The 17,245-nt window shown below is 35.1% G+C and overlaps 1 protein-coding gene across 2 annotated transcripts in view; it reads right to left on the bottom strand.

Annotated features, from left to right (window-relative positions):
* Positions 1 to 17,245, bottom strand: part of FAF1 (Fas associated factor 1) — a 157,035-nt gene that overhangs the window by 72,547 nt on the left and 67,243 nt on the right. For both annotated transcript variants that reach the window (XM_027739417.2, XM_039380602.1), the window contains exon 8: positions 3,553 to 3,639. In XM_027739417.2, the coding sequence (XP_027595218.1) occupies positions 3,553 to 3,639 (87 nt within the window). The remainder of the gene's footprint in view (positions 1 to 3,552; positions 3,640 to 17,245) is intronic.

Genomic DNA, 17,245 nt, shown 5'->3' on the forward strand with positions numbered 1-17,245 from the left:
CTAATTAGATCATTTGAGATTTTTGATTATAGCCCAGAATTCTCTAACAAATTCAGCTAAGGAACATCAACCACATCTGCTACAGCCATCACAGAATGGAAGGCGGTCACACTCACAAGAGACGATGCAGAACCTCAACATGTCAGTGGCAACATACATGTCCCCACCTGAAATGTGACTGTTCAGCAGAATAGCTGAGTAACTTCTCAGTATAGACCTACTTCTGCCTGAACAAATACCCAACGGCTTAGCTATACAACGAAGAAGTAGAGATACTTCTCCTGAAATGAGGACACAAGGCCTTGACAACTGTACTGTTTTGGGAACAAAGTGCTACCGGCAGCAGGCAGGAGGATGGATGTTCCTCTGTACAGGCTCTGTGTGCAAGGGCACAGTTACAACACTGTGCTTCATCTTCTGGCTTTGTCTCTCTCCCCCTTCCCACCCTCAAACCTCATCCTAAAACTTTTACATCTTTTTAATGCAGGAACGTATTCCATTTTGACATGTTCGCTGTCGTTACTTACGAAGAAGCAGAATTTCTCATTGCTGCACCAAACTTTAAAACAATGAACCAACTAAGAAAAAATCTTCAGCTTAAATACCAAGAACAAAAGCAGCACAAAAGCAACCTCTCTCCTTCTTCTTGTATTGGGCATTGTTCCGTGCTACCAAAACAAGAACTCATTCTACTGAAATAAAAAAAGTGACCTCACTTAGTGTAAGGCTAATATCCAAAAAGTCTCCTGTACTTATGTAAATAAAATCCCACTGTTTCCATGTAAAAACTGTAACTAAAACACCACCTATGACTGATCCCAGATTTTTCTTTCAATGCACACACATTTGAAAGTTGTTCATTCCACTTGACAATAGTGGTAATTACCAGTGAAAGTCTACAAGTTCAGCCAATACAGCAAAAAGAAATGGAATACACTTCAGAAATTTCAGTATATTATTCTGGCATGGTTCTCGTTTTATGAGCTCTGCAATGTTAAGGTTGTTACAAAATCCAAAATAAAAATTGAGAACAAATTGTGAATGAATTCGATTTAAATCAAATTAATTTTTTTTTTATTTTCTAGGATAATCTTCAAGACTTCACTGTACCGGTTGATGATATAAACACAAAATAGATAAATTAAGCCTTTTGGTTGTATCAAAGTTTTACTTATGCAAACTCATTAAAAAAATAATGATTTAAAACTCAAACATTTACTTTGTTTGCACTTTAATAAGCAGAACAGACATAATTTGTGGCGTTAAAATTATTCGGGCACAATAAAAGCTAAAAACATGTCCTTGCCAAACGGTGAAACAAGATTTCCACGGCCTATGTACGCCTTGTTTCCCACAATCAAACTGTCACAGCATGAAAACATTCCCCTGCTTGTGGAGGTTTTGATACCCATTTCCCTGGCGAAAGTGTGCAAAGGATCTGAAAGAGTTATTGACAATTCATACAGTATCCCATATTCCATTAGATAGTACAAGCAGAGAACATACCTTAACTCTAAAGGGAGATGAAGCAACAATGTTTTAAATTACTATTGACTCCACTAAATTTCCTGATAATGTCAGAAGACTGTAGTCTGTCAGGTTCATAAGAGACTCAAGATGATACAGGAATCCAATTATGCCAAGTCTATTTAGTTGTCCTGTTTGCTAAGCCAAAGGTTAACGAGAACTGCACAGAAAAAACCTCCCGTGGTATTACAAAGTATTTCTTATGCTGCATAACATGCAAATGAAAAAAGTATTTTAATCAAGTCTTAAATCTTTAACTCCTTAATTGCAATGGGGCACTATGCTACAATACAGCAAATTAAAAACTCACAACGGAAAAACTGATTTTAAAAATTTGCCACTGAACTCAAGAGATCATCACTAATTACTAAAGTAATTATTACTGAATATTTCTAGTTTGCAAAGGAAAAAATGTTCAGATCACAGAATCACAGGTAGGCGTTGCGAACATTAAATCTTTATAAACAGTAAGCTATGGCCTCTAATTTTAGAGAGAAATTAATTATATTTTTGTTGGCAACACATTCAAATCTGTTTACACAGCTGACAAGTTCCAGCTCCACCAGACTCGCAGTGAGCTCTGAGGACTCCTCTGCTTCAGAGCAGATGACTCGACATTCACCGATTTCATTAAAGATGAAAAGGGGAAAGATTCACCTGCAACAATGTCACTTGTAAAAACAGACTTAAAACAGATTTATGAGTTTTACACATGTGAGGTATCCTATTCAAAAGAAAAGAGGGGGAGAAAACATGTGAAAACTGAACAGCTGTGGGAAAACAGATTAAAAGTGTTGAGTTTCCAATTCTTTTTTGGGCTAATGTAAACTAATAAAATGTTAAAATAGATCCATATTTCAAAGACTGTAATTACCACATGACACCATGGTGTTATTTCAGATATTGCATCCATCAGCCCAGATAGGCTCTTGAACACAGGGACAGAGATTTACCCACCTTTCTCAACTACTGTTTCTGTAAACATTACCACAGATATGTTTTACAAGTATATTAGAAATCCAGACAGTCTTTGCTTTTTTTTTTTTTTTTAATTGGTTTAAATCCTTTACCCAGAGCAAAAAATGCAGCAGCCATATTCAAACAGCAATTCTCCCTTTACAAAAAGAGAGCAGAAACAAACAGGAAAGTAATGCATCAAAGATAATGGCAAAATTTAGAGAAAGCAATCCCCAACTGCATTTTCACTTTGTACAACACTCCGGTTCAACCTATAGTTTGCATGAATGATTTTATAAAAATATAAAAACTTCATTTTTATACATTTTTCTTGGGTCACAAAATTGACATACGACATAACTACATAATAATTTTAGCCTCTTAGGCATTTTTTAGTGAATTTATTTATTTTGGTTTTTTTCTAAATAAAGGCAGACCTCACTAGGCTGGCATTGGTGACATACCACTGTAAGAAAATTACCTGAGCAAAACTGAAAGATGTGCTGTAAAAAATGCTGTAGGGACAACCATGCAAGGAACCAAGTGCAGTATTTAATGGAATTCTGCAGGTTAAGTCCCACAACTTCATGAATTTGTAGGCAAATTCACAAGTGGATTCTGTCACCAACAGTGACTCTCCACTGATTTCAGCAGGAACACCTCCTGCTTTGAAGCCAGGCACAGGATCAAGCATACATATGGTGAACTATCTTGGTAAAATATCTAGATGTGCATGCAAAGCATACATAAAACCAAGGACTTTTTCCCTGCAGTTCCATCACTGCAATAGACTTCTTCAACTTCCAAAATTCTGTGCAGCTTTGCTTCAGTCTAGAACACATCTCCTTGTCTAAAACATGCACCAAATCTGATACACATGAATAATTTCCATGTATTTCAGTAATCCAAATCTTCAGTATTTTGTATCTTTCAAGACAGAGCTCTGAAGTGTTTGTAATGTTAAGTTACTGCACGTGAGAGTAAAAGCTACTGAGTGACTCCCATCAAAAATCCAAGTAAGATCAGCTATTTGCAGGGAGAAATGAAATGAGAACCAAAGGTACTCACTGAGTCATCTGTGGCAGAAGAGGGCCAGCCTTCCCACAACTGGTGACGGACAGGGATACTAGTCAGGTCATACACATTCCTCTTTACCTGGTTAAAGAAAAAAAAATAAATCAGAATTTGCTGTAGCAAGAGCAATACAGGCAAACTGCATTGTTTTCAACATACCCCAACTTTTTTATTTTTATTTTTTCCTAATTATTGTAAAACTGGTTTCTTCAACACTCTAAGGTTCAGATCTGGTCCATAGGTTTACACACAATACTGGCAAAAGCAATTGAAAAAACTATGTTACTGCTTGCAGTCTAGTGCACTTACCTCGAGTTAACAACTTTTTCCGAACAGAGAAGTAGTTTACAAAAATCAGGAAGTAAGCTGAAATTTGTAAAAATGGTAAATACTAACATAACCCATACAGATAAAGGTTTCATATTCAAAAAATTAATGAAAGACAATTCTAAACTACCATTCTCAGGAAGATAATACAGTAAAACAAAAACATCTGATATCATTTGATCCTGCCTATTAATCAATACTTGCCATAGCTTCAGCACGGAAGCACAGTTGAGGTTTGACTCTACAGTAAGGTAATATAAACATATGGAATGTACATATGTTCCCTTGAAATTTGTCATTTATTTTTAGTACAGGATGTACGTGAAACATCTGGCAGTACATATTTATCTACAAATGTGTTTGCACAATGAAATAGCACCAAAACTTTACCTGGATTGTCTTTAGAGAGAAATGCTGCATGGAACCTTTCCTTCAAATTTTGCACACCAATAGATGGATGAAGAATACTTGTGAAGATATTAAGTGGTGAAATAATTGTTCTAATCATTGTAAAGATCCTAAGGAGAGTGAGGGACAAGGCAGGGATTTCCACCATACCCCTGGCTCACAAATGTTGATTGGGCAACATTCTTCAAAAGACTCTTCAGTGGCACGGCTGCAAGTTTGCCAACAAATACATACAACTGAGAACATATCAAGATCAAACACAAAGTACAGTGCTCTTACTATATTTTCAGATCTTCCATTCAATTACTGCTGCTCATTCTCACTACTTTTAGTAGAACTATTTCATACTAATAAAGTGCTCCTCAGTAAAAATTGTGAAGAACTGTCTCACATTTCTGGATAGATCTAATACATAGACTATGCAGATAATAATTTCAATACTCTCAACTTGAAGCTTTATTAACATAAATGTTCTGCACAAATAAGTGGAAAAGAAGTGCTTCAGTTTATCATCCAAGAGTAAGATACAATACTTCCAACTCTTGAGTCTGTATCTCACTAAAGGATGAAATTTAGACCATGTGGGTTCCTTACCTGGACATTTCAGTATCATAACATATATTTGGGTTGGAATTTCAGCTCAGTTTTACATTCACTGTATTCATTTTAGAATCCTTGAGATATCTCTCAGTTTTTTCTAAAACTGGTAAATTGATAACATGATACCCTTTATGTTAATATTGGTTTTGTTCAGCAGCTTTCACAGGGAGACTGACCTGGTAGCTATGCTTCAATTAAAAAAAAAAAATTACATCTATATTTTAACTAAAAAAAAATTTAAAAGTGGACTTCTTTTTAGTGCTTCCTCTTAGTATCCTTGACAGCTTAGTATCCAGGTAGAGATGTTACTCTGTACAGACCCCACAACAGCCCATCAAAATGTAGCAATCCTTATCTGGGATCACAAGAATACGGTTTTTGCTGCTTTAGTTTTCTTGCATTAAAAACCAGGATAAACTGTCCCTGTGAGATATTTATTGTCCAGTTACCCATCAGAAAGTCTTACTAATATTATTTTCACAATGTAAAACTCTAAAAGGAGTTAGTTTTAAATAACAAGTGCAACTTATTTACAGAAACACGGGATCAATGGGACTGCATAATACTGTTTTCAAAAAGCCTTCAGAAGTAAAAATAAATAACTCGGAAGTCACATTCCTCAAATTCTCTTTTAATTCCAAAGTACAACAGAAAGGCATTATGAAAAAAACAGTATTTCCCTTCTTTCATTAACTCATCTGTAACTGCACTGAATTCAATAACATTCCTCTGCTATTCTAAGCTTGAAAGGCATGCTCGGAGTAAAGTGTTATGTTGGTATAAAGCACAATGCCAGACTGATGTGCTGGACAAAAGTGATCAAAGTTGAAGTAATTTTAGCCAATGCACAAGTATTCTGCTGCATTATTCTACCAGAATGACATCTGTTGAGCAACTCGTCGCAGAATAAACCAGTTGTTATAGACAGGCCTGGCTGGGTAGAGGACCATGTAAGACTGATTAGAGTAATGTTTGATTAAACAAACTGCTTGAGTTAAGATCATAACTGGATTTGGAGTTCACGCCAACAAGCCACAATCAATTATTTAAGATAAAATAAACTTGCTTTTAAATAACTATTTAATTTTAGGTTTGTTTAATAATTAGAACACTATTACGAAAGCAGATTGTAAAATGTTTCAGAGATTAGAATATTTACCAATTGAGTACAGAAAATCCCTTCTCTTCATTAACTGACTTAATTTCACCCTAAAGTTAAAAATTCCGTAAGAAGGAAAAAGTTCTAAAGACTCACATAAAGCAAAACCATAAACTGCTCCTTCACTGGGCCAATGAAATAAAAATCTACAGCCACGCTCTTCATGCAACTGCAAAAAAAGTTAGCATAGTAAATGGACAAAGTCTGTGTTAAGGCTTTCACTTATAAATTCAATAGGAGGCAACAGGAGGACCAAAATCTTTCTGAATTCATGTAAAGCAAACTCTAAGTTTTAGTGCCATCCACTGAGCTACATTTATTGGCAAACTTTTTGGTCCCCCACCTTTGATCAGTTTGAAATACAAATTGGTGGCATTGTCTTTGTGCAGCCCAGAATTTCTTTTCATAATGTTCAGATGCCATGGTGACTGGCACATTACTATGGCAGCCACCCTTCAGATTATCATCTCCAGAATATATGAGATCACTTAAAAACAAATTAAAGGCACATCTATTTGGTTTCACAACTCAGCTGTGAACAGTATCGATACAACCATTTAAACCAAAAAAAATACTCCCATGTATTTCAGATGAAGTTTTACTTGGAAAAGTATAATTCCTGCAGAATGCCCTGCCTTGCAGCTATACAATGATGCTGGAACACCATATGAAGTTTCACTGGTGTTGAAGGGAGCTAAAATATTAAACAAGGTTTAATATTTGAAGAAAACCCATATGTCAAAGTAGCCAACACACAGAAAACTTCCCAGATACAGGCGGTGTTACTTTCTTATCTTTCACTGGTTCCTTTAAGCAGATGAGTATGTTGCTTTAAAAGCAAGGTTAAACACAAAAGATACACTTTATTTGTAGATATGAAGTTAATATAACATTTAAAGTCCTTCCACGTTCATATTAGTAAGGATAAAATGAAGCAAAATGCATCACAGGGCAAAAAGTCTCTACCAGGTAATGTGATGATGACAATCTTCTGGTGATTTTACTTAGCAAGAACAAGCAGCTATTTTCTTACCTCTGAATTAGGAAAATCTGAAATCTATTGTCAAAAACAATAATCTAACACTTAGTAAATAATTTTTTTAAATTAAATTTATGCTGAATCATCAAAGAACTGCCATGCCTGAATCTGTATCTTTGAATCACAACAAATCACAACACAGTTTAACAGTACTTTCCCTCAGGCTGTTTTCTGCTTATGCAGGTACAAAGTTAATTGAAATAATGTAGATAATGAACTTTTGTTAGTCTTATTATTAAATATAATTTATGCAAAGCTGTAAATTGGCTGAGATGCTAAAGACTGTTCCAGGCACATAGGCAGCATGAAAGACAGTGCAAAAATGAGTGCATGAAAGGCAGACAAAAGGAGCAATAAAGTCAGAGGACTGTGAGGAATGTGGAATGTGAGTTGGGGGACGCAGGGAAATGAGAACAGATGCAGACAGACCAAGGTTTCACAGGGCACTGATAGTACAGCGAGAATCTTGACTTTGACATTGTAACAGAGAAGAGGCCAAGACAAGCAACCAAAATTTTTAGGAGACAGCAACGATACAGATGAGGCAATGACAGAAAGAAGTGCAAAGTAAGCAGAGCATTTTGGTGAAGAAAGATGGAAAGAAAGGAGGCAAACCCAGCTAAAGTGATAGGCTTCAGGATTATAGAGGAAAGCCTTTAACATCTCTGCCAGGCAAAATTCCACTGACAGATAGCAAAGAGCACTGGGAATCTGCAGTAATACATGGGAAGCAGGGACAGAATCTACTAAGTTTTTAAGCACAGAGAAGTGTCAAAGGTGTTAAAATAGTGAATCTGAAAGGATAGTGATGTTATCAATAGCCATGAACAGAAAGATAGGTCAGATTAAAGGATAATTTCAGTTAACTAGGGACTAACAAGCATTATTATAAATACAGAGACACAAAATTATAAAGAAAGATTTTCTGAATCAGCATCTCTGCCACAACTTATTGCAATAGACTTGGTCCATAGGAACAGAAAAGTGCAGGACACAAACTGAAGATGTCAGGAAAGAAAATGACAAATCAAAGTGATCCACACTTAAAATTTTCTCATCATAGAGAAAACGTATTTTGCATTTTATCAGGAAAAGGACAGCAATGCAAAATCAAAAAACCCCTGAATTTCTTAACTTTAAAAACTGAGATGTGCAGTAATTTTAACTAACAACCCACAGGTGGGATATACTCTATATATAGAGTAATGTAATATACTGTGTGAAGCACCACTGACATTAGCACCCGAAACAAAACTCTCAGAGTACTTTACCCAAGACTCCTTTAAGGGGTATGGTATAAATCTGCTCCACTCACAATTTTGTTTGCATTCTTGTATTTCCAACACATAATATTAAAGACTACATTTAAAAAATTAAAAAATGAAGGTTATTTTAATAATCAAATTTTCGTTTTAGTGTAGGCTTTACTTTAGAAATAATAATGCAATTCTAAAGACATAAATGATAACCTGCCTCTCCTTCTAGCAGCTGACTGAAGTTTAAACTATGGAATGCTTTCAATTAGTGAATTAAGATGTCATAATTGGGCTATTTTTAAATAGCAGCATCTGCCTCTCACAAATTTTATACCAGCAAAACTCTCTAAGGAAGGCTCTCTATGCTATTTACATTTACCCATACTCAATTCACTCTGTTGTAATCTAAAGGAAAAAAATACACTTCTAATGTAAATATTTAAAATCTATATACTGAATGCAAAAGAAAACCTCACCTGCCCAAGTCTATGAGTCAAAAGTCAGTTGTGATTCAGCACTTTTATGAAATGCATAGGAACTCAACTGTGTGCTTTACAATACATTCTCTAATTAGTTTTTTTATTTCATAGCTCTTCCTTTAAATTACTATTCTTGCATTTAATACCTCTGAAAATATTCTGGTCTTTATTTATTAAGTTTTCTCCTTTAGTAGACTAAAGCTTTGAAACCTTGTTTCTTGTTTAATGTAGAATAAATTCTAAGATAATACATTTTAATTCAATGTCCGAAATACATTACTTGCTTTTTCTATTATGACAAGTAAAATTGAAACAAATAAAAGCACCAAAATGTGTATACTTCCTGCAAGTAGTATTCTCTTCCCTCTGATTAGGACTGTTTCATTTTTAAATTAAAAACAATATGCAATTTCAAACCTTCCTAAATGGCCCTAAGAGAACCTGAATGTCCATTGTACGTCAGCCACATACAAAGCAGAATTCATCAGTGAATTACAACACACAGAGAAAAAAAAAAAAATCAATAGAAAATTTTCTGCTAAGTTTTTGTGTACCATTTTCCTGCAACTAAACACATTTTATGTACAGAAACGCCACTAATGCATCCAACTTTCACTTTAGTGTGTACAGGAAAGCGTTCAAACCCAAATAAACCCAGTTCAAACTACTGTTAAAAATAGGTTGTATTGTAATGTAGCACTCAGTAAATCTTGTGCCAACATCTTCATTACAAACCTTTGTGGAATCGTTCAAATGTGTGATTTTTTGTGACACTGCTGATAAGAATTCAAACCAAGACTAGATATTAAACACTGAGTAAAAATCAGCAAATACATTCTTTTTTTGTTTCCAACTCTTTCACTTCAATATCTAGAAAACAGATTGAAGTACACGAATTTTGCCTCTCATGCCTAGAAAGGTGCAGTAAGAACTTCATATATCTCGGGATTAAATAAATACTTTAACATAAACACTATGTTCAATTTGAGAGATGAGGCAAGGAGAAACAGGGAACTACTTTGAAAGATTAAGTGGCTGGATAAGTAAATGTAAACTTAATATTGCTATGCTGTTATGTATTTTTAAATGGTGGAGGAAGGAAAACTTTCAGGAGAAAGAATCCGTAAGCACACAAGAACTCTAACAGAGAGATGATTCACCATAATACTTTAGTAAAAAACAGCTCTTTTAGGATAATTAGGTACTAAATATAAGGAACCAGTATCACTTCCAGAAAGGTATATGGATTCTTTACTCCCCAAGTAAACACTTATAGTCTCATTCCCTGAGATTTACACCCATCATAGTGAGCCATCAAACAAAATCCAAAAAAAACAACCCCCATTACTTTCATTCCACTTCTGTAAATTCTTGAGGACTACAGCTAGTCTGAATTACTTATGTGAAATACTACTGGCAAACTTTAAATGTCATAAATTAAGAGAAAATAAACTGCTTTTTCCTAAGTTATTTCGCTGTGTTCTGTCCTCTTGTTCTACAGCTGAGACACACCTTCCAAGACATCCCCTACTCACTTTACAGCCTCATCAAGCAACTATATTTCTGAGCTGTAACACTTAGTCAAATAATTAAGAAATTTTTCTCAACTAGAAGTTTTTATCAGAAGCTCATCCAGTTTGGGAATCACCAGATTATTTAAAAATTCATTAAATGTAACGACACTTAAAATTCATTACATTTTGTAAATGCTTGCAAAGAAGCCTTTGGCAGATTCCTTGTAGTAATAGAAATAACATTGTGAATAAATTACTTTCATAATTTCACAATTATTCATACTTCATTATCCTTTACTTCATTTGTTGGATCTCCTATTTAAACCAACCCTTCTTGGATGTCATTTGATCTTTTTTAATGGATCTGCGCCAAGTGCATATCTTAACACTACAACCCACAATAAAATGGATCATTGGGCAATAGTAGCATATTTTTGTGGTTGAAACTTGCAAATTTTGAAACAGAAAATAAAAGCAAGGCTACAACTAAACTCTACTGAATCTTCTGACATGTGAACTTCTGATTGCCTCATGAGTTTTTTATATATATATATATATATATACACACTCACACACCTACAATATAATTTGAAAAGATGGATGTTCCAAGCACATGAGATGTTCCAAACATGACTTGTTCCCTCAAATATTTAGCAAGATATTTTCCCAAGTTCAGCCTCCTGTCCAGACAAGGTTTGAGAATTAATCTGAGCTCTCTTCAAACTACCACATATTACTTTTTGCCACTGCTTTGGATCGGCCCTTTCCTGGGCCACAGCATGTGGCAAATGGTTGAGTATATTCACTATATTATTCATTATATTCAAATTCTACATACAACTGTCTGTCTTTAAAATACTAGTTTTATTCTCAATGCCTCCGTTTTCTGACAGCATACACGTATATTTTAATTCTGTGAAATAAAGAAATCTCTTTGCCGATCTCCACTTTTAAATCCCTTAAATTAGCTATCCTTTTAGAACAGCATTATTGCTAAATGCAAGTTACAATCTTCTGAACTTGATGCAGAAGTTACTGGTTGCTGCTATATGGCCTGCACTGCACAAAGGTTCAGCCCACATAATTATTATTATTCATTGCTTGTAGTGCCTAGGAGACCTAATTGTGATAATCCCCTCTGAACCTAAAACTGCATGACCCTTTGAATTTTTTAATAGAAGGTTAAAAGAAGAAACAAATTCCTATAGAAGAAGAAGGGAAAACACATTCTTAAGAAATTGAGGCAAGAGACACGAGTATTTGAAAAAAGAAAAAAAAAACAACCCACAGGAAAAAAATCATTTTAGCAGCACACAAGCATGAGGTTGAAATGGAGTATGAAAGAATTAAGAGTGTGAGCTGGCTGTGACATTAGAGATTGAAAGGAAGATGTGATTAGGGTTAAAAGAGATCAAACAACAAAGACTTACTGCCAAAACAATTTTACGAATTTATTTGAAAATGCCTTAAAGACTTCTACTAACAAAATAAAATCAATGATAATACCTGAAGTTTGCTTGTTTGCTTGTTCTACATACAGTGCACTGACACAGAAAAGATACATTTGGAAGTCCTAGTTTGTTTTTCCATTCAGTAGGAATGGTCATTTGAGAAAATATACTTATTAGTAGCCTAAATGACAAAATACTGCTCTGTGGAAACTTTTGACTAATCTCCCTGCACGTTATGAAAGACAACATGCAACTGCTACTCAATCATCTACTACCAGATAACTATCAACAGGCAACTACTCTTTTGACAAAACATCCAGCTGTAATATGAAGGGTAAATACAGTTTCTAATATTTTTACTCCCAAGGTCCCAATTCCAGCTGATTTTACATCCTGAGATGTTGATAAATTGCCAAATATCTGCTATTTTGCTTCCATTAAAAATTAACATTTTAGGACCCTTTAAACATAATGGGACAAACTCTGGAGGACTTCACTCGAGCAAGATCCTGCATTTGGCAGGAAGAATGAGATCTTAGTTTCACTACAGAAAATGTTACTTTTAGTTACCACCTTCCAGAAGATTTCAGAGTACTTCACAAAGTATGACAGAAAAATTCTGTGACGTCCAGAGGGTTATTCTGGACTCTGCTGCAGCCCAGGGCAGAAGCTAGACAGATAAAACAATATGTAATCTGAATTAAGGTATCTCTGGGAGTAAGACGGATATGGAAAACATCAAATTAGAAAAGTGCAAATACGATCAGTTCTATGATCTCTGGAGCTAAAGAAAGCCATATGAAAACCAATAGTTGAAACAGCTGGTCTACTAAGTGTAACAGAGGACTGCAGCAGGATAACAGTTTGTGTCTGGGTTAACCTCATGAAAGACCATCAGAAGGGACAAGTCTCTTCATATGGATTCCCTACTTAGCAGACTTAATGGACAGTCCTAATAAATTATCTCAGAAGTTAAAGCAGTTACTTGGAGGAAAATGTACCTTGACACTTACTGATCATGAAGTTAAGTACATGACCGAGACTCTGATCCAAGCTATTGAAAACTGGTATGAAAACACAATTTAAACTATTAAATACACATTCTGTCCATCCTAATATCTGTCAGACTTATCAGAAGTTACTGTCACTACTGGGTAATGGTAAAATATGAACTAAGGCTGGGAAGAAAGAAAAAATGTGCATGGCAGTTACACAGGCTTGGTCCCACCTTGTCCTCGTCACTTGTGCATATAGTCAGACTACTGCACAAATCAGTGCAATTTTGCAGCTCCTGTCTTACAATCTGTTTCGCTTCCTCTGTCAGAAATCAGTGACAAAAACTGCTCTTCAGCGATACACTTTCCTGTATCTTGTATTGGCTGTGTCATTTCCTTTCTAAGGAACTGGTTGTCTTAAGTTATAGTACAGTGATTATTGTGGACATAGTCAGGCTCCCACTCATAAGGACATTGAAGGTTATTTCTAGGGTCTGAATTATCACTAGAAGTGAAAGAGATAGTCAGTGTGACTCTTGCAGGGGAAAGGACATTTTTTACATTTTCATGGCTCTCGTGTTCTGAACAAAAGAAAATTTTAGACAAATGTAATTGAAGTCAAACACCCTCATCTTGATTTAAAAAGTAACTGGTTTGCAACAGCCCAAGCACAATAAATACGTACACTGGTCTTTCATCACTTCCATACCTGGCAATTTTTCAAGAGTTTCAAAAGTAATCACTCATATCTAGTAAGGAGAAGAATGAAAGTTAAATGTCCAATTCTTGCTGTATTTAATCATAGTAAAGTGCATCATTTGTATTCATACAGGGGAGAGGAAAAAAAAAAAGAAAAAGAAGGGGAAAAAATAATAATAATAAAAAAAAAATAAAAAAAAACCCAAACAAACAAACAAAAAACCCCAAAAAAACCCCCAAACCTTCCCCTTGAATTTTCTTTTCAGTTTGGTCCTATCATCATCTCCCCCAAATCTCATATTATAATTCCAAGAAATATGCTCCTTAACACATTCATTGACTAACAGTGTCTTCCTCCACTCCGACCCAAACATGTTTCAGAATAGAATCTGATTCAATTTCAGTCTTAGAAAACGCATAAACCTCATGTACTTCAGAGCAATCCTTATTTTAAGTGATAATCCTCCCAAATTTGGTCTAAGAAACAGAACATCACAAAATCAGTGTTCTGTCATGTGTTTTTACTGTCTCTGGACAATCAGTGAAATACATTTTTGTGAGAAAACATGTTTTATTGCTACTAGAGACAACATGAAATCTATTCAAACTTTTGTAAATGGTCAATAATTAGGAAATATTTGCAAATTTATATATGACATGAAAAATTAGTTCAGTCTAGGAATTTCACGAAGCAAAGTACCACAGTCATGCAGGGAGTTGTGCAGTCCTTCCATACAAAGAAATCCCCAATACCTCCAACGCCAATGTTTTACTTCTCTCTTCCCACTACTTTTAGACTTAAAGGTCACAGCAAGCCTGCTGCTTAGTGAAGAGAGATGGGCAGACTGAGTCTGCAGCCCTTTTATTCCCAGGGCCAGCCATCTAGGTCCATCTAAAATGGAAGATGAGCCATAAAGGTTTTGTGCATTATATCAATTATCCAAAACAAAAATTATGTGCAAAGTGCCTTCTCTCTAGAGACTCGCTGGTATCATCACCACACAAAAGAGAATATGGGTCGTCCAAAAACCCATCAATAAGTCAACTGGTGCCTTTCCTGGTTCACCTGGGTTACTGGAATCAGGTAGTTGGCAGACTCTTACATGTGAAAACTCTGTAGGAACTCTAAAGTAAACAGTGATATCTTTTCTCAGTTGTAAGTATGAATTTAATAAACTATTTGATGTGGTTGACTTTGAATAGGTAATCTATTCATGTTATTCTGAATTCAAGTTAAAATAAACTATAAAACAAGGTTTATTGAGCTGTCAGTCAACTTTCTACTAACATTTCTTGGTATGTCCTCCATTTCATTTGCATGTCTGTCAAATCAACACTTCTTTTGAGGTTTATGATATTCAGAAATTAATTTTTGCTTAAACCAAATAGTGGCTGTTAGTTTCACAATGGAAAAGACAATTATGCAGACAAATCCTCAGTGTGTTTTAAAAATATCAACATACATTAATTACAAGTACAGTTACCTACACTGCTACATTTAAGGTATATGCATGTAAGGTGCCCAATTATACCATTAGCAAGCAGCTCTCCTATATAAATATACATTTTTAAAAAGAGAATGCAGTCTATTTAACAAAGCTATTCCTTAGCTCATCCCTGCCATAACCTGCTCTATTCAGAAACATATGGGAAAAGACATTAAATAACCAGTGAAAACCATGGACTTCTGGTATTAGTGCTACACATTGCATACCCCTATTCATTATTCCACCTCCCTTGTTTAATCTATCATTAAGACTCAGTGACCCTACACTAAATTTAAAGCAGATCCTTCCTTCCTCCCATGCCTAAATTCACATACTTTTCTAGTTGGGGATGCCCTCAAGTATTAGCCACTCTACAGGGTTTCTCTAATCTCAGCTCTGAACTATGTTGTGCTATAGAAGCAAGAAATTGCTGGTTTACATCTTTAACTATGGAATCTTCCACCCAAAAAAACACCCCTCCTTCACTTAATAAGATAGAAAAAATCTTTCATGTAGAACATATTTAACGTGTTCAAACATTATATATTTCCCTCTATGTGTTATGAAGTATATTACTTTAAAGCACTGTTTCCCCATACTTGTGTCCCAAACACAATTTCATTGGAAGCAATTTTAAAACTTTCAGAAGTTTATTGTTACATGTTAGAAGAGCTAGATCTTTATTTGCTCTCAAAGTCAATATGAAACAGGTTTCTAATAAACATGTTTTTTACAAATCAAGAAAACAAGACGACAAAAAAATCAGATATTTGATTTGCTTTTGGTTTTTAACATAGGAACTAAAAATATAAAAAAATATTAAGACCTCTACTGTCTTTCATTTCTTTTTACTGACACTGCAGTTTACCAGTAATGGCAGTATAGATGAAAATATATTATAGAGTTTTCTGCATGAGGGACGAGAGTCATTATTGTTACCATCTGTACCCTTGTCTTTCTCTTCCACAATAAGGGGAAAACTGATCTGCACCAGAGTTAAAGACACATAAGACTGTAAGTGAAGCAGAGATAAAATTCTGTTCAGTTAACAAAACCAATTGGGCAAAGGTGCAACCCAAATATAGATTTTTATCTCTACCAAAAGAAGCCATACAAATTTGGTTTGGTTTCACGAATAATACTATTTTTAGAATATTATACCATGTTTAAACATATTTTCTCAAAAAACAGAATGAAGTTGAAAACAGCAGCTGCAACCTGATCGAAAACCCCAATCTGCATTCTGTCTGGCTCTTATTTCTTTAATTTAAGTCTTTCCCCAAACAAGTCAGCACTTGAACAAGTTTACATGAGTCATACGTACTTGTAGATGTAAAAAGATGATGGGGAAAGCAAATTAGTAAGGTTCAAGTTGTCAAGTTATCAGGTAACAGAAAAATATTAGGAACGGTTAAAATAAACACACTAAGCCAAGAGCAACACTGGAAAACCTGAAGTCCAAGTTCTACACAGGTGCAGGCACAGGAGGGTGAAGGGAAAGTGTTACTGAAGAATGAAAATAAACAGTAACTGTAAACTCTATAGATCTGGTACACAGAACAATTTGGAGACAAAAATGATCTGGAGGCCTCTCCAATGAGGAAGTTTTCTTTACAAACAGCAACTCTTCTGAAAAAAAGAAGTGCTGCGAAGGCCCCAGTTCTGCAATCTCTAGTTCAGGCCTTCTTCCTGAATGAGACTGGGTTCCAGAGTCAGACTGCTTAAATTAAAAATGTAAGTAGTCTACAATATCGAAATCACATTTAGAATACCAAAATTTTATAAAGAAAGCTGCATCATCTTGTTCCACTAAGAGCAGTGCACAACTGAGTCTCTCTCAATGCAACATGAGTTTATTCGCTGTACCCTCAACAGTGGCCACCTTCTTGAATTGTCTGGCTTGAATAACCCAGAAACGCACGCTGTTGAAACCAGAAAGCTGTTTCATGGTAGAGGACTCAATCTTCAATATACAACTAACTGCAATTACATGAGTGTTTGACTAAAACTCTACAGGGAGTTACCTCTTCTGTGGAATCCAGTCTTTACAAAGCTTACCATTCATACGCTGCAGAACCACGACAGAAAACTTAATGATCACTTCAGAAAATGACATAATATGAAGCTATTCTGACCATTTTCACTATTTTATTGTGCAAACTTGTCATCTCACTGAAATGGAAAGATCTGAATAAAGGTTAACTTAATTAATTAAACATACATATTTTCTTTGTGCTTTCTAGTCTTAGCTTGACATGCAATTCTGTAACTAT

Source organism: Pipra filicauda, unplaced genomic scaffold (assembly GCF_003945595.2).
Source record: "Pipra filicauda isolate LSUMZ 115617 unplaced genomic scaffold, ASM394559v2 scaffold19_size4547281_pilon, whole genome shotgun sequence".
Lineage (NCBI taxonomy): Eukaryota > Metazoa > Chordata > Aves > Passeriformes > Pipridae > Pipra > Pipra filicauda.